The sequence below is a fragment of the Mus caroli genome, chromosome 11 (genome assembly GCF_900094665.2).
Source record: "Mus caroli chromosome 11, CAROLI_EIJ_v1.1, whole genome shotgun sequence".
NCBI classification, from domain to species: Eukaryota; Metazoa; Chordata; class Mammalia; order Rodentia; family Muridae; genus Mus; species Mus caroli.
In genome coordinates, this window is record NC_034580.1 from 67,972,233 (window position 1) to 67,997,356 (window position 25,124).

A 25,124-nucleotide genomic window follows, 5' to 3' on the forward strand; every position below is an offset into this window, starting at 1 on the left:
AGGTCCCGCGCGCAATTGGATTGGAGCAGAAGCTGTGTTCCACTCACCAGAAGTCTTAAGATCCTGTGGCGGGTGTTGTGGGTAGCTGGCGAGTCTCAGCCGACCCTGCGCCTTAGCTACCCCGGTGCTTTTCTCGGCATTCATGTCTCTTAACTCCTCTTTTTTTATGATAGAGGACCACATTGCCGTGGTTTCCCTTTTAGGCCCAGTGTTTTCAGATTGTGTGCTGGGCATTGTGGATAAGATACTGTGGAACCTGGATTTGGTTATCTTCCCTCAAAGATACTTCAGTTATTAAGGAATCACCGTAAGCGTGTACATGTGGAAGTGAGTGTAAGGGTGTCTCTGCATTCTGTCCATGCTCCCTTCTTGCACTCAAGCTTAAGTGTGTCCACCTCACTTCCAACCCCACCGCAGGCATCTCTGCTAAGCCTCCTGTACTCTCACCATCAGCAAGCAATGTCTAAATCTCATCCAAGGACTTGTGGGTAACCACCCAACCCTCAAACCAACCAGTCTCCCAATGTTCTCCTATGCTCTGTTCTACTGATTCTAGCTATGTCAGCTGCTAGGATAGCTGCTTTCTCTTTAGCTTAGGGGAAATTCCATGCTCTATAGGATGGCTGCTGACTGTACAGTAGTAGGTAAGGTTGTCTCTTAAGCAGAGAGATAGGGTGTTCATAGTGCTCCTCTTGTGAACGCCGTGCCTCTTAGGGTTTATAGTAGCTCACATCTGTCACATGTGTTCAGGCCTAAACACATCTGCTGAATGGAATTTTGCTCAGCTATGGTTGTCACAAGCATGACAGTCCAGTCCAAGATAGTCTGTTACAATTGGATATGGAAATCTATTTCATCAAAGGCTCACTCAGGGGCTGGCGCTGTAGCTCAGTGGTGGTTGAGCACTTATTTAGCATGTGAGTCCATCTCTAGTACAGAAAAAAAAATAGGCTCACTTTTGGATATCAGTTCCCTGATCTGAGGCTTTGTTAATCTCACTCAGGTCCCCTGCAGTTCTGTGACTTTCCTAGGACTGCAATTAGAAAGACTCCCTGGTCACCTTATCACCCTTGCTCACTATCTTTCCTTCAATTTGTTAGGTGTGCTAACACTCTCAGATCTACTCAAAGCCGGTGTTGTGGGTGATCTGAGTGGCTTACCGTGATCCTCCTACTTAGTTAGCCTTTGTTGGGTGAGTCTGACAATGGGGAGTTTATTTTAGATGTATTTAAGTGCAGGATCATGGGGGGGGGTGTGCAGTTTCCTGGTGACAGTTATCACAACAAAGCTAAAGGTGTGACTAACACGTGGCCTCTCCCATGAGAATGGGTTTTATAGATTAAGTGCATAGCGGAGGATCTGCCAACCTAGAGGTCACCAGGCTATAAAATACATGTGACAGCTCCCTCACGGATGGGTTCTGTTGACCTAGAAACAATGCTCAAGATAAAGGCCCGTGGAGGAAGAATCTGGGATAAACATAATAGTTTGGGGAGTCTGGGTGCGGCCTGACTCTACTGATAGCACAGGTCACCAAGGCTGCTACCAACACCCAGCCCAGCCTTCTGGGTGGAAAACAGGTATTTATGTGCTCTGCTGAGGAGACAGCCCTGAGTGTTTAACATTTCTGCTTTCCCTGGAGCTCATCTGTGAGTACGAGGACCTTATGGCTCTCTACCCTGTACCTCTCAGTGAGCTGCTGTCCAGTTAGAGCAGCCATTTGGAACAGAAGTGAGGGAGTGCCGCATTAGACTTTACACATTCACTACTTGCTTTCTCACTTTTGTAACAGTAGAAACTCTAGTGATGATAGCCAGATAACGGGGACCCCTTTTCACCAAGATGCCTGCGCTAGGAAGATGTGGGAGAATTCAGGGGAGAAAGGCCAGGGAAGGAAGGTGGGAACTGGAAGGACTAGGAAGTGTGTGGGGAGCTTCAGTGAATGTCTTCTCCACTGGTATAACAAGTCAAACTGAGCTGAACCTATAGTAAAACAGCAAGTTCGTTGTGGGTAGCTCTCAGGCAGGTTCACTGACCTCACAGGAGGGGATCAGTGGAATCACAAGGCTGGGCTGAGGCAAGGCTTCCTAAAGGGGAGTGGGTAGATCTTCAATGTGATGGTGGGGTACAAATAAGGTTATATTATAAACTTATTTTGTGATATTAGGGCCCTGTAGGTGGGTCTTAGAACCAGTGGTCAGTTTGAGAATCCTGAACTAGGAGCTGGCTTTGTCCAGCATTTTGTGTGGGCTTTGAAAGCAAAGGCTCCTCCTGATCAGAAGAGAAGGGTGGGGACCTCTTGGCCCAGGCCATCTTGCCTTTGTCCCAAACCCTCTGGCCTAACACTTGGTATTAGAATATGATGGATGGTGATGGGAACCTCAGCTACCTCTGGAGACCCTGGAACTGGCTAGGTCAACAGTTCCCAAACTGGGTGTCTCTATTTCCCAGCCAATTAGTCCAGATTTCAACAGGCAGGGGTAACTGATTCTTCCTTAAGAGCTCCCTGGAACTTTAGGTCATGCCAAAGTTCTTATTTGAAGCCCAGTGTCACCATGTCTCCCTTGGCATTTTCTTCTATGCCCTGGTGGGGCCTTGACTCTAAGTCTTGATTTTTTTTTTTTTTTTTTTTTTTTTTTTTTTTTTGGCTGCTGTTCATCACTTTAGGACTGCCCAATGTGGAGTTGTGTTGTAGAAATCTCTTTACCCTCCCATTTGGGCAGAGAGGCAATGAAGCCTGAAGCGGGTGTGAGATAGAGTAACTTCATGAGTTATCAGGTTTACCAGGGCCTGGGGGAGAAAGGAAGTGTAAACTGGGTGAATGAGCTCAACTGTCAAAGAAGAGGAAAGTTCATGGATCTAAGAGCTTGGAGATTTATTTATTTTTATTCCAGACAGGGTCTCACTATGTAGCCCTGGCTGTCCTGGAACTTACCATGTAGACCAGGGTAGCTTTGAACTCACAGAGATCCATCTGTCTTAGCTTCTTGAGTGCTGGGAGTAAAGGTGTAAGCCACTACACCTGGCTAAGATCTTTTTTTAAAAGATAGGTTTTGAAATGAAAATATAGTAACTTTATTTTCCTCTTCCCAACTTCTACCCATGTCCCTTCCTCTAACTTTTCTTTTTCATTCATACATTTACATATACATTTACACATACACATACACATACACATACACATACACATACACACAAGTATAATTTGCTGAGTCTGCTTTTGATTTCAAAGCTAACTACGTTGTACTGGCTAACCAGTTAGGATTCTTGTTGATGGGAGAGGCTAATTCTCCCTCTCATCAGTCATTAGTTGCCTGTAGTTCTTTGTCTAGTGGTGAGACTCTGTGAGGTTTCCTGCTCTGCATTAACCTGTCTATTGTTGTTTGGGTCTTATTTAGGCAGTCATTTCTAGGAGACAGTCTCATAGCAGACTTCCTGGTCCTCTGGCTCTTACAGTCTTTACTTCTGTCTTAGTAAGGGTTTTATTGCTATGAAGAGACAACATGACCAAGACAACTCTTAGAAAAGAAAACGTTTAATTTATGGCTGGCTTACAGTTTCAGAGGTTCAATCCATTATCATCATGGCGGGAAGCCTGGCAACATGCAGGCAGACATGGTGTTGAAGGAGCCATGATCTAGCCAAGTTCTATATCTTGATCCTTCTGCAGCAGAAAGGGGACTGCATGCCACACTGGGTGTAGCTTGAACATGTATGACCTCAAAGCCCACCTCCACAGTGACACAGTTCCTCCAACAAGGCCACACCTCCTAATAGTGCTATGGGGGCCATTCCTATGCAAACCATCATAGCCCCCTCTTCCAAATGTTCCCTGAGCTTTAGCTGTAGGTGTGTTGATAATGGATTCAGTGGGGCTGGGCTCTCCATCACCCATGGATCTCTGCTTTGTATCCACTTGTGATTTTCAGTCATGGTCTCTGTTTGCTGTACAGAGAAACTTCTTTGATTGCCCAGGTCTCCTTTTACCTGAAGGTGTGAGGCCCGAGAGCAATCCGTGCTTGTTTTGTTGCATCCAAGGTAGTAATGCCATGCTGCCTTTCAGTTTCAGGGAGAAACTGGAAGAACTTTGCCCTGGTTCCCCTTCTGAGGGACGCAAGCACTCGAGATAGGCATAGCACCCAGCCGGAAGAAGTTCAGCTGAAGCATTATACGGGATCCCTTAAGCCAGAGGATGCTGAGGTCTTCAAGGATTCCATGGCCCCAGGGGAGAAATGAGGGACACCATACAAGGGCTGATGCTGGGTCTTTGTGGCCCATTGCTCCCGTGGGGGAAGGATCTGCTCAGGGAGCAACAGAGCAGGGTTGATGTTGGCTGGCTGCACTCTGCCTGCCTAGGCATGTCCCTGGGACTTCGCTGGGCTTGCTGTGGGAAGGTGGGAGGTATGTGGGAAGCGAGCTGTGAATCTAACCATGATCTTCAAACATGTGGCTTTCAACTCTTTACTGGCTTTATTAAACAGAATGGATGGCAGATCTGGTTTTATTTGACTTTTGGATGGTTGGGACTATGAAGAAATGGAGTCCAAGCAGACAACCTTTAACTACTTGCTTTGATATGAAATGCTGGGCCATTTCTTCCCTACACTCTGCTGACTATCTTACCTGGGAGGTTTTGGAGGGTTTTGCCATTTGGCAAATGCAGAGAAAGTGGGGGTGCGCTGGGGTTCACCAGTCTCACTATCAATTCCATCAGAATCAGGTTGCTCCAGATGTGACTTTCCCCTTCAATGTAAAATATCTGTCCTCCCCCCAAAACAGTAGCTTCATTGCTGTTTAAATAAAAATATAGAGCCACACTCAAAGGACATGCAGAAAAATTTCAATGATCTTTCATTTGTTGTAATCATAATTTTGCCCCACTCTGTGCAGTGCTAAATGTACCTACTGCTGTTAGTCTTGTAACTAATATAATAAACTATATATGTGTCTGCAAATACGCTTTATAACAAGTATGGACTTGGCAATAGTAATTGGGCTAGTGTTGCTAGGTGTTTCTCTGTTCAGTCTGTTTGTACCTCTCTCTCTCTCTCTCTCTCTCTCTCTCTCTCTCTCTCTCTCTCTCTCTTGTCTCTCTCTGTCTCTCTTTCTGTCTCTCTAAAAGTACCTTGGGGAGGAAAGGGTTTTCTTAATCTNATGTGTCTGCAAATACGCTTTATAACAAGTATGGACTTGGCAATAGTAATTGGGCTAGTGTTGCTAGGTGTTTCTCTGTTCAGTCTGTTTGTATCTCTCTCTCTCTCTCTCTCTCTCTCTCTCTCTCTCTCTCTCTCTCTCTCTCTGTGTGTGTGTGTGTTAAAACATTTATTTCAAAAGTACCTTGGGGAGGAAAGGGTTTTCTTAATCTTACAGGTTACAGTTCATCATCAAGGGAAGCCAAGGCAGAGACTCAAGGCAGGAGCTTGAAGCAGAAGCCACAGAGGCCTGCTGCTTATTGGACCCAATTTGACAGCTGTGTTGTTCAGTGAACAGTTGTGATGAGTCAAGGGAGAAGGGGTAAAAGTATTTATCAGAGCAGAGCAGACACAAAGATTTATTAAAGAGGATAAAATGTGAGATGGAGACAGTGAGCCTATTATTTATTATTATTATTTTATTTTTTAAATTATCTTTAATCTTATTTTTTTTTTTACAGTCCAGTCATTATCTCCACCCCCCCAGACCCTATCTGCCCTCAGACAGTTCCTCATCCCATTTTTCATCTCTGTCTATTTCCAAGAGGATGCCCCCACACCTCACCCCTCCTGATTTCCCCACTCTCTGGGGCCTCAAGTCTCTCAAGGGTTAGGTGCATCTTCTCTCACTGAGGCCCAGGCCGACCAGGCAGTCCTCTGCTGTATATGTGTCAGGGGCCTCATACCAGCTCAAGTATGCTGCCTGGTTGGTGTCTCAGTGTCCAAGAGATTTTTAGACAGGGTCTCACTATGTAACCCTGGCTGTCCTGGAACTCACTATGAAGATTAGGCTGGTCTCGAATGCACAGAGATCCACCTGCTTCCTAAATGCTGGGATTAAAGGTGTATACTACCACTGCCCAACTAACAGTGAGTAAATTCTAAGAGAGAGAGAGAGAGAGAGAGAGAGAGAGAGAGAGAGAGAGAGAGAGAGAGATATCACTCTATTGAGGGAATGAGAGTTTGTTTTTCTCTTTAACAGTTAGAAGGAAGATAGTTACCTGGTCGTATTTGAGTGCTATTTGTTTGGGTCCATATCTGAAAAGGATAATGAGGTTAGCTCATTATTTTGTTAAGTAGTAAGTTTTCTAGCATCTGTTGTCTTCTTTCTTTTTTCTTCCTACTGTAACTTATTTATTTACTAACCACAGCATAAGTGTGAAGGTCAGAGGACTTATGAGAGTCAGTTCTGTTCTGCCTTGTGGGTCCTGGGGCTCAAACTCAGGCCTTCAGACTTGGAGACAGAAGACTTTATGTGCTGAGCCATCTTGAAGGCTCAGTGGTCTTTCTTGAGGCTGACTATTTAGCGTAAGGGCTCCTGGATCACCGGGGAGTCAGGTTCTACAAGTCTGTGTCAGGTAAGATAACTTTCTGGGGCCAGACTCCAGGCCGTCAGTGTCTACCAGTTAAAGTGTGGGAGTTTCTGCCTCTACAAGCTAGGCACCATGCCCAGAGAGATCTTTAATCCCCTAAAAAAGTGTCACTAGATGGGGACCAACTGCTTAAATTTAGGAGCCCATCGGGGACATTCTACTCTTTAGAGGGAGTACCAAGACCCTCTTCCATGTTCTTCAGCAATATGCCTACTCCACATGTAAGGCCTAGTGGAGGAGCCAAGGCCCCTGAGGTGCCCGTAGGTGAAGCGAGGTGTGCACAGCCCACAGGGCAGGTGAGTGAGGAGGAATACAGACTGCCTGCCCCCCAGGATGCTTGGAGTGTTTATGGAAGGGCTTGATATGCATTAGCCTTTAAGCTTCCTAACAGCTCACGAGGAAGCTGTTATTAGCCCGACGTTATAAATGAGAGAATCAAGGCTGGGACAGCGAGTTACACAGCCAGCAAAGAGTGTGACCCGGGTTTGACCCCAGGTCGTCTGACTTTAAACCCATCTTTACTGCTGAGTCAGGCCTGGAACATGTAGGCCAGTTCTGTCTGAAGGGAGCCCTGCCAGGTTTTCGCTACCTGCTGTGGGCCCTGGGCTGCTTGTTTTCCTTGTAGCTCAGCTCTGAAAACATTGTGTGATCCTTAGATGACTACCGATTTCTTTTTCATTTGACCCTGTGTGTGGGGCAGACAGCAATTACTACAGACCAATCTGAAGAAAATCTGCTCTTGAAACCTGTCTTCCGGTTCCTCTGATATGGAGGGTGTCCCGGAAGCCGCACGAACATAGTGGATTGACTTGGTCCATCCCCTCTGCAGCTTGAGCCTCACTTCATTCATGCCCACATCTTTGAGGCAGCACTTGGTGGAAGAAGGTTGCCAGTCTGATACACGGACAAGCTCTCCTATGAGAGAAAACTGGGAAAGACTGGCCTGTTGATAGTCAGTCTTACAGTTCTTGCAAGGCATCTATTGTTGTAACCCAGTCAGGGTTTCTTCAAGCTGTTTGGTCTCTAGGTTAAATTTCCCAAGCTGCTCTAGGAGATGATTCAGAAAATCTTGAACACATTCTGATGCGTGGGAAACCCCTCACACCCATCCCCATGGGATTCAGGATAGTTAGAATGACTTGATGGATATAATGCAAAAGCGTCCGCAGACAGTTTAGACCTTAGGTGCCCGAGCCACATCATTTGGGCTCAGCCACTGCTGGCTATGGGATTTTATCTTGAGAACTGGGTGGAACCCTTTGGAACTTTGTTCTAGGAGTGGACACCTCTTCCCCTGGAGCTAGAGGGGTCTTGCTCTGGATCCCTGAGGTAGATCAGTCCAGTGGCTGAAGACCAAGGTGAATATCAAGAATTAACTGAAAGGGAAGATTTTTTTTTCAGATTATGAAGAACATGCAGCAGATTTATCAGGGACTGAAATCCATATTTGGATGACAATGGTGATGAAATAGACCGGATATTGGAGATGCTCATGTAGAGTTTTGTTTGGAATCAGAATATAGGCAAAGGAATAAAATTAAATTTGAGTATTTAAAAACAGTTCAGGTATGGTGATTTAGCAGAACACAAGAAAGCAAGAAAACGTGTCAGACTTGTACTAAACTGAGATATGTTACTAACGTATGCAATTTTAATTTTTGTTAACACTACCTACCAAAATAAGCTTTGTTCCCCATAACTTGACGAGTGTATGTGTGTGCATAGCTTATTATATGCCATTGATTCTACTGTTTTGACTGTAATAATATTTTGAAACAGATGAAATGTTGAAAGTAAAACAAACAAACAAAACTTTTGTGTGACTTTTTCTCTTTTTTCTATTTATTTATTCATTCACTTTACATTCTAATTATAGGCCCCCCTCTTGTGTCCCCCTCTCTTAGAAGAGGAGGTCCCCACTGGGTGTCAACCTATCCTGGTGCCTCAGTGACTTTTATTTTTAAAGGTCATGTCTGCATCTTTCTTTTCTTTTTAAGTTAGAATACTTTTTGCCAGTGTAACTTTAGCTCAGCGGTTTCCAGTTTTCTCCTTCCTCTCTTTCTTCTCCTCTTCATCCTCTCCACCCCTCCTTCCTTTATTCCTCTGTTCCCTTCTCCTACTTTTTAGCCTATCCTGAGGATTGGAATCTAGCATCTCATCTAGCCAAGCATTGTATCACTGAGCCCAACCCTAAATTAATAAACTACTTTTAGAGCAGTTTTAGGTTCACAGCAAAATTGAGCAGAAGTACAGATTTCCCATGAATTGAATTCCCTGACCCCTCCCCAACAGCATCAACTCCCCCCCCCCCATCCCCCACTGAGATTCTGGCTCATCACACACAGCATCCCCAAGGAGGCAGCCTCTCAGCTCTTAGCCCCAAGTACAGATGAGGTGGGAGATGAAATTCTGCCTCACTTCCTGCTCCAGCTCACAGCACTAAGTGTTTTCCGGAATTTGTGCAGGAATCTGTCCTCTTACTTCTGTGCCCCCACTCCCTCCTGACTCCTGTTTATCCTCCCTGGAGAGATGGAATCCTTGGGTTGGTTACCTAGACTGGTGTCTGTGAGTCTAGAGGGTGCAGAGAGTTGGGCAGGTTTGCTCACAGCCTCCTGGGAACCCTCTGTTGGTGTTGGGCATCAGACAGAGGAAGGCTTTTGCAGACAGACTGCTGTCTAGGCCTTCTGCTCTGACCTCAGCTAGCAGGATGAGGCACACATGGGTATCATGGCAGACACCTAGAGGTTGCCTGATGTTCAGGCATCTGGAAAGCAGACTGGGGCAGAAATAAAGAGAATCTTCCTTTTCTCTTTCCTTGCCTGCATCCCACCCCAGTCTCTGGCCCAGTCTCCTCTTCCACACATAGATAGCCATTTCTGAAAGGTCTCTTCCTTGTATGTTCTTCCCAATATGGAAGGAGAGTTCAGGTTGCTGAAGAAAAGTGAGCATGGTACATCTCAGGGCTGCTTCAGGAACTGGGAACCTGGTAGTGGAGGACAGTTGAATGAACCCTACAGGTAATCAACACGGCAGACAGGACCAGGCAAGCAATGCTGGGTTTGCAAGGACTGGAGAATGAGGTAGAAGGAAGGACACGGGACTTCCGGTGTCATAGGCCTGTGGTTGTGCTGTGTGGATCCAAGTTTCAAGATAGAGAGCTCACAAAGACAAGCTTGATTCCCTGTAGGTAGCCAGAAGCACTGCCTTCAGCGTGTACCACTGGTTCAGCTGGGTCAGTCCCCTGTTAGATTATAGTGGTGACAGTCACTGACTGGCCAGTGGCCAGCCCAACTCTGGGTTACTAAGAGGTCAGGGTTGAGCCAGCAGCCTGGGGTCACTCAGTGGACTGCATCTGAGTCCCATGTCTGATCACTTTGTTGAGTTCACACATTGCCCTAGGCCTTGAAATGAGCTGGGGTCTCAGGTGTCTTTGACACTGCGGTTGAAGCCTCCTTTCTTCCACTTCTAGCCCACATGCTCCCTCTGATTTGAATCTCCATTTTCCCTTTAGATGAACCCCTTTCACCTCAGTTGTCCCTTGTCACCTGTGATGGGATGATCCCTGCTGGAGTTGGTCTTCTGGTTGGTCCGTAAGTTTTGAAGGCAGAGATAACACTCTCAGGTTCACTGCTGTCTTGCGGTGGCCTCCTATGTATCGTGTCTCACGATGGCTGGATTCCATGACACTGAATCGTGGACCAGTGTTTGGTGCTACACTGGGTTTCCATGAGGTCATACCCTTAGAGTAGAGGGGCTTCCCCTAGTCCCTGATGTTACAGAGAATGCTTTTGGATGAGAGAGATCAAGGAGCTTTTAAGTTAGTCTCCATAGAAAAGTGTGAAAGCAAGGAAAGTTTCAACAGAGAGCCGGGAATGGCCTCATGCCCAGGATGCTGAGACATCAGAAGGGAATAGCCTCATGTCCAAGATGCTGAGACACCAGAAGCAAACCTGGGCCAAGGCTGAGTCAGGCCCGGGCAGGTGAGGAAGAGAGAGGCCACATTTAATTGAAGGTAGGGCTTTGATGGTGGTGTTTCTGGAACAGTGACGAGGAATCATGAGCACAACTGCAGGTTTCCATGGATCAATTTGCAGGTGTGTGTCCTCCCGAAGCCACACCTGAAGCTACTCTGCCCTGTCCTGACACAGGTCTTTCTCTCTCATGGGCTAGAAGCTGACCCTGCCTCATTCCTCCTCCCCAGGCCTAGCAGGTTGTAGTGATCAGGGATCTGGGATCCTGCCTCCTGGGAACAGTCGGGAAAGTCCCTGCTGTATCAGCCAACAGCACTGTCACGGAGCAGGGACTTCCATTCTAAACCTGTTGTGCCTTGCCTACACATCTTCCCTGCGGAAGATGTGCAGTTCCTGAGTCAAGTTATGCTCCACCCCTTTCCCAGAAGCCATTTGGGCATGTAGGGAGGGCACAGAGTTTTCCTGTAGTGCTCTGGCCTCGAAGAACAGTGGCACAAACTATTGCTGGGTAAATATTGTGACAGTAACACCCGCTTGTCACAGGTTAATGAATTCACTCTAGGCCTTGTTCTATCTCTCCTCAGTTGCACCCTCATTTATGCTCTACCTTCCAATACAGGTTCGTATGATTGACAGGTGAGGAAACCCAGGCTTGGGGCAAATGACTTGCCGAAGATCACAGAGGCAGGAAGTGGCAAGGTTGTCACACACAAATACCCATGATACATGATATCTGTTGAGAAACATTGGACTTCCTCTGTTTCTGAGGGATTTGGTCCCAAGAACTAGTTTTGAAAGATGGAGGTCAAGTCTTACAGCTGGCCACCAGGATAGACTTTGGTTGTAGTCTTAATTACGTATGAAGCATCTATACCTCCATCTTGTCTCTGCATGACAGCCTTGATCAGTAAGTTCTCTGTAATGGGTCCCATTTCCCAAGTGAGGAGACTGATGCTATTAATACCCTTTGAGGATCAAATGTATGAGGGAAGGGCTGGGACTAGATCTATAGCTTTGTGCCACAACAAGCACCTTTCCTGCCTTTTCTCCTATGGGGTGAGGCTGCTCTGTGGGTGTGGAGGTGACTCACGCAGGACACGTGGGTGGTGGGTGTGGCCTGCCTGATGCCGAGGGCAGGTGGCCCAGCCAGTTTTGCCTCTGATGCCTCATTCCAGCTGTCAGCTATCTCTGTGCCTACGATGAGAGCCTCTGGCCACCTCAGCCACCTTCCCGACGGTGGGTTTTGGGCCCCAGACATGCGGTGATCTCAAATCAAGGACTGCCACCACCATCTGGAACCTGTCAGGTAAATCCTTGTCACCCAGAGAAAGCTAGTGTCCCCCAGAAAGACTAGAGTATGGGCCTGGAATCCTCTGGACCATGTCTGCCCTTTGCCCATGGGTCCTAGGAAGGTGTGGGGAGAGCTGGGGTTCCTTTGGACAACAGGCAGAGGAGATAATGCAGGTTCTGACAGGCCCAGGAACTTTCTGGGAATCTCAGGAAGAGAAAGCTCGCATCTCTTTCAGCTAGCTTAGGTGTGGATGTGAACCTCCATGGCTGGAGTGTGATGGGTGTTTAAGACGGGAGCAGCTATCCCAGCGCTGAAGAGTGACCACGCCCAGGCACTCAGGGGTACTGAGACAGCAGCTATGGAGGTCTCCTTCTGGCCCCTGCCTGGTCTGCGTCCCTAGGACAGGCCGTTTCAATCAGTGTCAGAGCCTTGGCAGGTGTGACATGGTATTTCTCGGGTGAAGGAGCTGGATCGCAGGGCAGGGAGAGAGTCCAGCAGGTGAGGATGCAAAGCAAAGCATATAGGGTGACTCAGGAGCTAATTATAGCTGCTGGAGCCTGAGTCCAGACTGCCCTGACCCCCGCTCACCCGAGCTGTTCAGAGTAGCCCACACTCATGGCCCTAGCACAAGAAGGATGGAGCAACTGGTGTCAGGGGACCGACCACTCAAGCTATTTCTCAGGAGAGAAACCAGAGGATGAGGGAGGATGAGGAACACCTCTGTCTACTTCTGCTCTTGACTCAGCAAAGTCTTTTTAGCCCCATAGGTCCACTGATTGCTTTGGGCAGAGGCAACATAAATACCTATCTGGCTTTGGCTGCGATAGATGTAGGCAGGGGCTGAAAAGTTACTTCTATAGCTAAGTAAGCTATCTGAGGTGGCTTGCATTAAGGTTGGTCCCCTGACTTCAGAATTACCTCTTCTTGTCCACACTGCCTTTCTATGTCCATCCTTCAAGGTTCGCAGACTCTTCCCTCTCACCATGCTCTTCATGACAGCTTCCCCCAGGTCACCGGTCTCTCTTGTCCCCATGGCCTGTTCTCCTTCAGGCTCTGTTGCCTATGTAACCCAGAACCTTTCCCTGCTCCCTGCTTCCCTGACATTAGTCTCAGCTTCCAAGTTCTGCTTGAGGGCTTCACAGTGTGGCTCAGCCTGCTGCCAAGCCCTTCGCTGCCAGGGCTCTCCATGAATTCATATAGGGTCTCCAGCTTCACCTCATTGAATTGTTTTGAGCCCTGGTCATTGTGCAGGCGGTGCCCCTAACCCAGATGGCATTTCTGCTTCATCCCAGTCTGTAAACCATCCTTTGAGATCCATTTCCTAGTCTCTTTGGAAGGTTTATCAATACTTTTTTCTAACTCAGCCCATACTGACCATTAGTAAAGCATGTTTGAACTGAAGGGTTGGTCTTCTATATCCTAGGGTAAGGGATTCTATTTCTTCTAGGTAAGAGGGTGTCTACCAGGGTGACATGGTTTGGCTGTGCTTAGCTTGTGGGGGAAGAACAAGAGAAGGGAAGTGAGTGAGCTGCAGAGACTACCAGCAGATGCTGAGAAATCCAAAACCCCCAGCTGTGTTATTCAGAGCAGCATCTAGAGCAAAGGAGGTGACATTGATGTCCTGTTAAGTGTTAAAGTTAAAGGTTCTGTGACCTTGACAAATAGATCTGAATACAAAGTCTTAGGTGGGACATTGAGAAAGCAAAGTCTTAGAAGTCTGTCTAGAGAGTAATATGGCAGGAGATGGTGATGGGCAGTTAGAGGCAGGGTGGTCCTTTTCTGGGTGCTATGCTGGGCTCTCCTGGTGCTTTGGAAGCTGGGACTATGGAAACTGTAGGGACAGTTTGCCTGTTCCCAAGAAAGGCTGGCAGCCTGGAAAGATAGGGAGTGAGCTCTCTCTTGGAAAGGTATAAGCAGGAGTTGGATGATATCCCATGAGAGTCTGAAGCCACCAGAAGTTACCTCTGCCCCTCAACCTCAGCATATGCTTTAGGTTCCAGCAATGAATGCCCACTCCAAGGAGATGGTGCCCCTCATGGGCAAAAGAACCACGGCACCTGGCGGGAACCCTGTTGTACTGACAGAGAAGAGGCCAGCAGATCTCACCCCTACCAAGAAGAGGTAAGACTGAAGGCTTGGGCCTGAGTGTTGTACAGTATGGGACACTGGAGGCATCCTCCAGGGATTCCTTGCTTCACACAGATTCAAGACTCTGTTATTTGGCATGGCCTGGTAACAGGCTGGGTATAATTGGAGGGACAGCACTGCATATCCAGGTGCCTTTGCTGAGGTCTTGATGACCGGTATAGGAAGAGGGTCTCCATGGAGGAGTTGGGGGCACCGAAGCAAGAACATTCAGGAAGACTCTTGGAGGGATAAGAGTTGCTGAAGCCATTCTTGAGAACAGGAGTAAAAGGTGGGTGCCATTCTAGGTAGTCAGGATCCTCAGGTGGGCATGTTTTTCTCTCTCACACAAGTGGCTTTCAATATACTGTGGGATCAAGTCTGTGTAATGGGATGTATTGGGAAAGCCTGGGAAGGCAGAAGGCACTGTGAGATGGATTCAATATTGTGCAAAGTAGAACTTATATTTACAAAACTTACAGAACAAAGCGTGTTTTGGGAGGTAGCAAAACAGGAGGCTCCTGGCACCCAAGGAAGGAGGTAGATGTTTTGGGCTAAACTGGATAAAGAGGATCATAGCTAACCAGAATATGCCTGGTTTGTCTCGTGGCCACTGTCAATTAACAAGCGGGGGCACATAATACTTTTGGCTGAGTTTTTTTTTTTTTTTTCTTTTGAGATAGGGTCTTGCTATTTTTCTCAGGCTGGTTTGGTACTTGATATAGAGCCAGAAAGTCTTGAACTTTGGATCCTTTACTTTCTGAGTGCTGGGATTGCAGGTGTGTAGCACCACACTCAGTTTCAGCTATTTCAATGGCTGTGTGTTTTGTAGGGCTTAAGATACATGGCCTGGTCAACTGGAGGGAAAATGGAGGTTACGACTGAGATGACTATAGTTGTGTCGAGCTGCACCTGTATATGAGGACACTACTAATGACATCGACTTAAAAGACACAGTTAATTGCCATTATGCTGACAATGTGGTGAGCACAGTCAGGGTGGTCAGTGCTCAGTGTGTGTTTTTGATTGTGTGGAGCTCCTGGGAGCTGGGCAGGGCTGGAGTGGTTTTGTCTCACTTTCAAGTTGAGGATATGGAGGATGCTGGGACAGAGAACAGCCTTCTAGATCTCCATGGCTGATCTTGCATTCTTCAGTTGATTGGATACCTTTCAGTTCGGCCAAGCTAGACCAAGAGGCTTGTTCAGCATGCTTTCCCTGGGTCAGGGTGGCTCCTGGTCTAGGATGGCTCATTTACCTTGCCTCTTTTGCCCTGATGATCCTCAGGTGAGGGCGGCATCATAGGTGATTTCTTGGAGAATAAGGACATAGGGAGATAGGAAATTTGGAAATGTTGCTCTGAATGACCCGTGTGAACAATGCATTAGGAGGATGTGCAGACAGGGAGACCCTGAGGAAGCTGTTGGGAGGCAGGTGAGGTCTGAGCCTGGGTGGTCAGAAATTCAGGAAAAGATGGATGAGAGTGGAGTTAGTCACAGGATCTCCTTGGGGTAAGAATAGAGAAGGAAGAGCTAGGAGATCCACCCTTCTAGGGCAGTAGCTCAGAAGGAAGGTGGGTCACCTCAGTCATAAGCCCATCAAAGGAGAAGCAAGGACAGGAGCAACGAGCCAAGTTCAGGTATGAAGTATCAATTAAGAGATGCCCAGAGGACACTTAAACAGAGCTCCCACCTTGGAGTTCGGGAGAGAAATCTGGGAGGCAGTAGAGGTGAGACAGGTAGCGTGGGAGTGGGGGAAGCCTAGAGCTTCATGGGCCCATCCAAGCCAATGTGGTCCACTTTTCTGGATCTCCTTCCTTTTCACTCTCAGGAGAGATTTGGGAATAGAGAAAGGATGTGGATAGGCTCTCAAAAAAATTTAAAAAGAAAGAAAGAAGACACACCACTACCACCACCAAAGGAACAACAACAACAACAACAACAGCAAGAACAACAGCAAACCCAAGTTCATCCATATCAGGCCCAGCTGAACTGTTTTTATTTGTTTGTTTGTTTGTTTGTTTGTTTGATTTTGTTTTTGTTTTGATGCCCATGTCTGTTCATGAACTTGTTTCAGGTTCAGAGTTATTGGCCAAATGATTGTGTACCCCAGCCAATAGTATGAGGTGTGACTTTGTCTCCTGAAATGGTGGTCCCAATGTCTTTTTGAGGGTCCTCATGTGAAGGTTTGAGCCTTTCCCTCAGAACTGAGTATAAGACTTGGTTCTAAAGAGAAGAAAGAAAATAAAGAATAAATTATATGTGAAGACAGAGTACAATGCCAGTCACCAGGGGGCTGTGAACTGATGGGAGGATTTACAGGATTTTCCAGGAGGTCTACAGGTCTACAGAGGGGAGGGATCTTTGGACCTGGGGGCTTTCCTGAGCCATCATATCATTCCTTGAATAGTTGCCACATTGGCCTCCTTATTGGGCCTTAGCTAAGCAAGGTGACATACAGGGTCAGAGAGCTGGCCTTGGGGAGTTTAGAGACTTGGACATTTTTTGGATCAAAACAAATGGTAGATAAGCTCCTATCTAGCCATAGGTTGCTTCCTGGTCTTGTATTTGTTTCTTCACAGTGACAGAAGTGGTGGAGAAATGATGTAAAGCTGTCTGTGCACCTGAGTTAACCACACCCAGGTTGTACCCTTTGGCCTAGACCAAAGGAATAAACAGTGAACATTTGCAGCAGGCAGGAGGCAGGAGGCATGTCATACGGTCCAGGCCTTACCATGTGCTTATGATGGTGGGTGGGATGTGGTTGTGTAGTGTCAAGTAGGGCAGGCGTGGGTCAGGACCCGCCTCCTGCATTAGTTCCTTGCCTAATCATTTGGCCTTCTCTAGCTAGGTTGTCCTCACTCTTCTCTTCACATCTTGTCCTTTGGGGTCCAAAGTTTTCCTTTTCCATAACAGACTTCTTGTCTATCCTAGGAGGCATTTCACATTCTTCTTTCTGCTTCAGGGCTCTTCCAGAACCATGACATATGGTATCCCAGTTACCACAGGTATCACAACACAGTCTCCCAATTCCTGTTCTCAGTGATAAGGGCCTTCATTGTTCTTGTATGCCTATAACCCAGTCTCTCCCTTAAGAGATTAAGTGGTCACTGGGACAAATGTGTCAACCATGGTTGCCATCTCTGAGGATGGGGGTCTCTGGAAGGGGTGATGGTCCCCTTCTTAGCCTCCCAGTTACATATACTGGACAACTGATTAGTTTTGAGTAAATGGATGAGTCAGAGTCAGTGAGGGGTCAGGCAAGGGAATGAAGTAGCATCTGAGCCAATGAGGAACCCATCCAGAGGCTCAGCACCGGCCAGGTCATTGCACGGTGAGATGATGCTTTCTCCCTTCCTTGGGGCCCTCAGTTTTGGGCCTGGGTGCTGAATACTTGCATTAGGTGACTTTTGGAGCCTCTCTTGATCTCTTGGAGGAGTCCAAGAGAAGATGGGACCTGGTGGAGGAGTGGCAGAAGAGCCCACTTCTGCTTTGTGTCTAAGACTGAGGAGGGGGTAGGAGAAGGTGAGAGCTTCAGTAGTTGGGAGCACAACCAGTCACAGGGAGGATTCTGTGTTAATCTGTCTGAGTATTGGTCTTATCCATAGATCTCTCCACCTTATCTACTTGATTGCTTATTATGTATCTATCCATCCATCCATCCATCCATCTATCTATTCTTTTACTATTTTATCATCTACCCACTATTCATCTTAGCTTATCTATCCTTCTGTCTGACCAGTCATTATTCCTTCTACTTGAGTACTTCTCACTCATCTCCTATCCTTTCCTTTTTATTTTTTAATTTTAGTTAATACATGTATTTATTTACTTTACATCCCGACTGAAGTTTCCCCTCCCTCCTCTCTTCCCAGTCTTCTTCTCCTCCACTCCCCCACATCCACTCTTCCTTTTCTTTTCAGAAAAGGTGAGGCCTCCCAGGGATATCAACCAGACTTGGCATATAAAATTGTAGTAAGACTAGGCATATCTTCTCCTATTGATGCTAGATGGGGCAGCCCAGTAAGGGGAAAGCATCTCAAAGGCAGACAACAGAGTCAGAGACAGCTCCTGCTCTTGCTATTAGGAGTCTCACAGGAGGACCAAACTACACAACTGTTACATATGTGTAGAGGGCCTACATCAGTCCCATGTGGGCTGTCAGGTTGGCGATTCAGTCTCTGTGGGCCCCTACAGGCACCTATCCATCCATATCTATTCAATGGGGTCTTTTGAGTTTCAGGACCACTGGTAGAGAATCAAGGTTGATTCTGGAAATTCAAGGAAAATGTCATCATAGTGCCTGCCATTGGGGAACTTATAGCTGCATGACACTGTATTGTCTAGAGCAAAGAATGAATTGGCCTATCAGTGCTATGCATCAGTCTCTTCTTGAAGCCAGTTTTGATCAACCCACTGGAATAGCAGGTCTGGAAAAGAAGGGAGTCTGCCTTTATCATAGCTACAGGACTATTGCCTGTCACACTGTAGGTACTTGATAAGTACCTGTGAGTAAAGCAGCCTCAAAGGCAGACTAGGTTCAAGGGAAGACCAGACCAAACTTTCTTGGAGAAAACCTATGGGCATGGGTTTGGAGATCCGTGTGGAGAAAATCTTAGCAATTCTCAACCAGGCTGTCTTGTGGCTGAGTGCTAGTGGACATGCTTGGGACTTCTGAGTCAGGCTGCCAGAGTGGAGCACGGCAGTGGTAGTTCAGGGTATGGTCATCTGACTGGCTGACCTCCAATGTCCCTTTTAGCTGGACAGCCCATAAGTGGATGATCTTGGAGTAGCTGGGAATCATCTGGCCTAATCAGTATCCCACCATCTGAGGATTCCTGGTCTAAAGATGGAGAACGCCCAGCTGGAGGTGGATACAGACCAGAACCCAGGTTTTGAGTCCCAGTCAAAGATTTTCTCCTCCCTTTGTTTTCTCTCTTTTGATATTTTCATCTCATTTGAAATATTTGCTTTTAGCTAGGGCCAGAATCTCAATCTCCCCCTCCCTCCCTCCCTCCCTCCCTCCCTCTGGCCTTACTCTCTTTCTCTTTCCTCCAACTCCCTCGACATATTCTTAACCTGTATCCCAGATGGAGCTTGAATAATCTTTCTGCCTCAGCTTCCTGAGCGTTTCATAGTGTGAGCCACCATGCCTGGAAGGAGGCTCCTCTTGATGGTCAAAAGCCAGGAGGGGGAGGGCCAGTGTGTCTTCTGCTCCATTTATCCCTTCTTTATAGATGCATGATAAGCTTCTGTGACTGAAGTGAGGGGAGGGACTTCCCAGTCAACCAGGATTTTCCTGACTGTCCTGATTGGATAGCCTCTTTTTAGCTAACCCTTGTGTGGATTTGGCTGCAAGCAGGTCCAGAGCACTAAGCTGAGAGCAGAGCAGTGTGCATCACTGTGCCAGTTACTAGCCTGGGCAGTGGGAAGCAGGTTCTATGGCCAACTGGAGTCAGCTCTAGGGGAAGGGGCTTACTCATCCTTAGCCTCAAATGCCTTGCCTGTAGACCGGGGCCCTGATCACAGCCTGCTGCTCTTCTCTCTGAACTTGAGCTGGGTGGAACTGCACTTTGGAACATCCTCTGTTCTGGGCCTGGGAAAGACTCAGGCAGCAAAGTGTTTAGGAGGGCCCTGTGCCTGAAGTCAGGTAGGCAGCTTACTGGGTGGGTCACATGGCCAACTGCAGCTTTGCTGCAGCAGCTGCAGGGTTGGGTGTACCACAACTGAGTACACCATCAGCTGATCCTCACCTTAATGCCATTGGAAGATTCACCTCCCAGTGTGTGACAGTGGTGTCCAAGGTCATGTGTGTCTCCATTTGTGGGTGTGGCAGGCCTTGGGCAGAGTGTCTGGCTTTTCTTGAGGTAGCATGTGTCTCCCAATCCATTGAAGCCTGAAGAGAAAGCTGGCCATGGTCTTGTCTCTTTCCCCCCACTGACTGGGGATGCTTTCTGAGCCCTCTCTCTCCTTTCTTTTTCATTGTTTTTCAATTATTATTATTATTATTATTAGCTTGTATATATCATTGCAAAGTTAGGGGTGTCATTATGACATTCATGCAATGTACATAATGTACTTTGATCACATTAGCCCCTCTTGCTACTTTTCTTTTTTTTATTAGATATTTTCTTTATTTACATTTCAAACATTATCACCTTTTCTAGTTTCCCCTCCAAAACCCCCCTATCCCTTCCCCCCTCCCCCAGCTCACCTACCCACCCACTCTTGCTTCTGGGCCCTGGCATTCCCCTATACTGGGGCATAGAACTGTCACAGGACCAAGGTCCTCTTCTCCAATTGATGACTGACTAGGCCATCTTCTGCTACATATGCAGTTAGAGCTATGAGTCCCACCTGTGTTTTCTTTGGTTGGTGGTTTAGTTCCAGGGAGCTCTGGGGGTACTGGTTAGTTCATATTGTTGTTCTTCCTATGGGGTTGCAAACCCCTTTAGCTCCTTGGGTACTTTCTCTAGCTCCTTCATTGGGGACCCTGTGCTCTGTCCCTCTTGCTATTTTTTAAAAAATAGATTTCGAACATTTATTTATATGTGAATATAGATTTAATATGTATATGGGTGTTTTGCCTACATGTAAGTCTATACATTCTGTGTGTAAAGTGCCCATAGAAGCCAGAAGAGAGAGGGTATAGAATCCCCTAGGACTGGAGTTACAGATGGTTGTGAGCCATGTGAGTGCTGGGAATTGAACCTGGGTCCTCTGGAAGAGCAGCCAGGCTCTTAATTGCTAAGCCATCTCTCCAGAATCCTTCTTATTCTTTCTCATTCCTTCTGCTATTATTATTATCCTTCTGCATCCCTAGCATCTCCACTTGTAGTTTAATGTGCCTTTTCTATATTGTGTGTTTCTAAGTCTGGCTTATTTCACTTAGCAGGCTCATCTCCAGTTCCATACATTTTCCTGAAAAATGATACAGAATCCCATTCTTCATGGCTGAATAGGACATCATTTTATTTACTTTATTTTTTCTAACATTGTATTTTTGTTGATTTTTTGGGAATTCCACATAACGCACCCTGGTCACTCTCAGTCCTCCCAGGTCCACCCCCTTACCCTGTGACTCTTTTTTAGGAAGATAAAAAGAAAGGGGGGAACATGTCCATGTTGAGAATACCATCTTTTAAAATATCATATTTTATCTGTTTATCTGTGTTATCAGCTTGGCTGACTCTATAACTCGGCTATTATGAATAGTGATGTAATGAACACGTGTCTGCAGGTGTCCTTGTAGGGAGCTAGCTTGGATTCTTTTTGCTGTAGACCTACAAATCTTAGAGCTGGATCATATGGAAGTGCTAATTTAAAAGTTTTGAGGAGCCTCCATACTGATTCCCACAGAGGCTGCGCTATTTTATATTACTTGCCAGAGGATGTGAGTGCTCTCTCCTTGTCTGTCCCATTTCTTAACACCGTTTGATGTTGCTTGTTATCTTGATAGCCATTCTCACATGATATATATATTCCTGCTATGTAGCACAGGCTGGCCTCGAACCTATGATTTTCCTGACTCAACCCTCTGAGTTATGAGATTGGGGCAGATGCCACCATGCCTGGTGGAGGATCCCCAGCCTAGGTCCCCAGCTCTCTGCCCTAGACTCCCTTTCTTAGTCCGTTTCCTGTTGTGATAAAGGGGCTAATGGGCAACAGGAGCAGCTGGGGTGACTCTGGCCCTTTCTCTTAAGTTGCTGGAAGACCTATGTGGATGTGAGTCCCCCTCTAAAAGGCTCTGCCTTCAGGCTCACATTCCAGGCACAGCTGGATGGAGATGGGAAACCCAGATTCTGTCTCCACGTTTTCATCTTTGGAAGACTATACTTGGGGACACCTGCAGATCCTCAGGTGCTGGGCCATGCCTAGTGATCCTTGTGGGCTCATCCACACAGTACTTCTAGAGCCATTTAGCCTCAGCCTAGAACCCAGAGTCTACTCCAACCTGGAGGGCTAGGCTAGGACAGATGGCACAAAGGCTAGGGCTCAGTATGAGCGGGTCCTCTGCGGCAAGGCTGCAGGACACAGGCAGACAGGCCCTGCCCCAGTTCTAATGGCCTTGGTTGGGTGTCCCTTCAGTGCACACTTCTTCCTGGAGATAGAAGGATTTGAGCCCAACCCCACGGTCACCAAGACCTCTCCACCCATCTTCTCCAAGCCGATGGACTCCAACATCCGGCAGTGGTGAGTACTGGCTGCTGGCCCGAACACATGGCTGGGCCTGGTGGTGGCACAGTAGCACCGTCCATTTCTAAATTTGTCTTACTCTTGTTCCTCTTCTCCATCTCCAGCCTCTCTGGCAACTGTGATGACATGGACTCTCCCCAGTCTCCTCAGGATGATGTGACAGAGACCCCATCCAATCCGAACAGTCCGAGGTAAGTGTGCCCCTTCCCCTTATCTCACTAATCACAGAAGGGGTGGGCATCACAGGGTGGACTGCACAGGAAAGAAAAAGAAGCCATCATCTCTGGAGAGTTGGGACAAACACCTGGAGTCCCAGGCCATGGTTGTGGCATGTGACATTTTGTAGAGCAGAGTGAAATATCAGAAAATTATAAAATTATTTCTGTTCATTATAAAACATTCAAACAATACACAAAAGAAAAAGGACTTCAGCATAAACTACACAATTGTGTACATTTAAAATCTATTTACACAGAACATTTTTGCAAGAACACATACAAGTGAAAGGAGACACATCTGCATTATAGTAATAGTCTATTTGGAGTGTGGGGGCAGGAGGGATAGATGGAAATGTTCAGATATGGAGATGAAAGGGAGTGTTCTCTTCCCCTAGTTCCATAGTTCAAAGTAATGGTTACAATAGACATACATCCTTTTTGATCATCCCCATGTGTATGCAGGTGTATTCTGATCAATGTGATTACATATGGATTGGAAAGGTAACTTGACCAAACACAGAACACAAGCATGGTCATTGGCAAAGATGTAGGAGGCATAGGAGTTGGAGCAGTGGCCCGGAAACTAGTAGCTCTGGTGGTGGAGAGGAAGAGGATTGGAGTGGGAGGTGAACACAGGATGAATTCACAATGCCTTCTGGTCTTAGCGCAAACCTGGCCAAGGAAGAACAGAGGCAGAAGAAGAAGCGACTGAAGAAGCGCATCTTCGCGGCTGTGTCCGAGGGCTGCGTTGGGGAGCTGCGGGAACTCCTGCAGGATCTGCAGGACCTCTGCAGGAGGCGCCGCGGCCTGGATGTGCCTGGTCAGTGCCCGACCCTGGCATAAAGTGCAGGCCCCAGGGACCGTGATTGGGTTGGCTTGGCCCCTGCTCTATCTCTTGTGGGGCTGGAGCATGAGGCACCTTGGATATTGGGATAGCAATCTTGTGCTTGACTTAGAGGACCATGGGGAGTCACGGATGGGTTTAGGCAGGAAGAGGGCGTGGTCTGGCTACTGTGTGGAGTAAATCAGGAAAGGGTTGTTGTTCTAAAGTGTTGGGACCCTGAAGCAGACCTGGGGACTGGGGGGATGGGGGTGTTCCTCGGGCATTGACAGGAATTAAAGGCTTTGGGAGTCCATAGCTGTTGGGGGATCAAGGGGAGAAGAAGGTTGATGGTGAGGTGCCAAGATGCACTTTTAGACCACGAGGAGGGATATGATGGGGATTTACGCACCAACATGGGCAGCTAGGCTTCAGGTGACATTGTCTTTCTGCCAGATGGTAGAGAGCCTTGAATAGCAAGTCAGGAAGGGAGCTGGAGGACTGGGGAGAGGAAAAAAGAGGATCTGGTAGTACAGGATTGGGGGCCCCCAGTGCAGGGTAGAGGGCATGTTTCCAAGGTGTGAGGCTGCAGCTTCCACTGTTCTGTCTGTCCTTCCTGCCCCTGCCTTTATCCTTGACTGTCTGCAGACTTCCTCATGCACAAGCTGACAGCCTCAGACACTGGGAAGACCTGCCTGATGAAGGCTTTGCTCAACATCAATCCCAACACCAAAGAGATTGTGCGGATTCTGCTTGCCTTTGCCGAGGAGAACGACATCCTGGACAGGTTCATCAACGCTGAGTACACGGAAGAGGCCTATGAAGGTACCTGAAGGCAGAGGCAACCTAAGGGCAAGGGAAAGAGGTTGGGATTTCCCAAGGTGGGTGTGGCTACAGATACAGTCCATCTTGCCTCACAGAGGCACTTTGGCTACGGAGAAGTCAAATATGTGGCAGGCACCCATCTTAGCCTTCCTTTTCCCTGTAAATAATGCTGAGCGTGGGCAAACAAGTCAGGAAACCTTGATGCTCGTAAAAAGGCGACTCTATATGGAATGTGCCAGGAACAGAAGTAAAGATGATGTAATGTGACAGAAAGTGACTGGAGTGAGCAACTGTACAGTGGTGGGCTTGACCAAAGCTTACCTGATGGGAAGGATTCAGAGCAGGGTCAGGGTCAGAGCCCCAAGATGGGCCAGGGCTTGGTGGATTTGACACTAGGAAGATGGCACGACCTGGGGATGTTATTCAATTGGGGAGAGCTTCCCTAGCATGTGCAAGACACTGTTAGATTCTCAAGAACCACAAAACAAAGAAGCGAACAAAGAAGGAAGGAGAAGCCTGGAGATGAGGCTGGAGAGCTAGGTAGGGGGCCAGCAAAGCCAGCAGTCAGCCCTGCAGTCATGAATGATAGAAGCGGTCCCATTTCAGTCTGGTTTTGTGGAGCCAGGGAATATAATTTAATGCCTTGTTTCCCTGACCAGGAAACACACTATGAACTGTTAACGGGCTATGCCCTGAGTCTCTGGAGTCAGTAAACAGCTTGTCACAGTTAGCAGGAGTGATCAGCTCATGATCAGCTGTCTTGCTGACATGCCAGGAGGTGTAAACACCTCAACTTTTCTGGGAGGGGGAGGGGCTCAGATAGGGGTCTTTAGCCCTCCTCATGGGGAAAGCAATCTTGACTTATTATTTGAACTCTACAGACTTTCACAAGGGAAAGTCATGGCACTATGGAGGAGGGGCGGGAACCTCAGGGAGGAATTGCTGTGACTGATGGCTGCACAAAGAGTGAAAGTGAGCCACATCCTGTTCTCAGCCTGTCTTAGTCAGGGTTTCTATTCCTACACAAACATCATGACCAAGAAGCAAGTTGGGGAGGAAAGGGTTTATTCGGCTTACACTTCCATGCTGCTGTTCATCACCAAAGGAAGTCAGGACTG

General features: G+C 47.4%; 2 protein-coding genes across 3 annotated transcripts in view; both read left to right on the forward strand.

Moving 5' to 3' along the window:
• The window catches only part of Trpv1 (transient receptor potential cation channel subfamily V member 1), a 27,282-nt gene extending 22,248 nt beyond the window's left edge, over window positions 1-5,034 (forward strand). Inside the window, exon 16 of the mRNA XM_021176714.1 lies at window positions 4,064-5,034. Within this exon, the coding sequence (XP_021032373.1) occupies window positions 4,064-4,236 (173 nt within the window). The 3' untranslated portion in view covers window positions 4,237-5,034. The remainder of the gene's footprint in view (window positions 1-4,063) is intronic.
• Window positions 5,035-11,799: 6,765 nt separating this feature from the next.
• Window positions 11,800-25,124, forward strand: part of Trpv3 (transient receptor potential cation channel subfamily V member 3) — a 32,373-nt gene continuing 19,048 nt past the window's right edge. Inside the window, exons 1-6 of one of the 2 annotated variants that reach the window (XM_021177524.1) lie at window positions 11,800-11,842; window positions 13,809-13,948; window positions 22,036-22,140; window positions 22,248-22,334; window positions 23,027-23,181; window positions 23,830-24,006. In XM_021177524.1, coding sequence (XP_021033183.1) covers window positions 13,830-13,948; window positions 22,036-22,140; window positions 22,248-22,334; window positions 23,027-23,181; window positions 23,830-24,006 — 643 coding nt within the window. In that variant the 5' untranslated portion in view covers window positions 11,800-11,842; window positions 13,809-13,829. The remainder of the gene's footprint in view (window positions 11,843-13,808; window positions 13,949-22,035; window positions 22,141-22,247; window positions 22,335-23,026; window positions 23,182-23,829; window positions 24,007-25,124) is intronic. The other variant, XM_021177525.1, reaches the window with a different exon arrangement.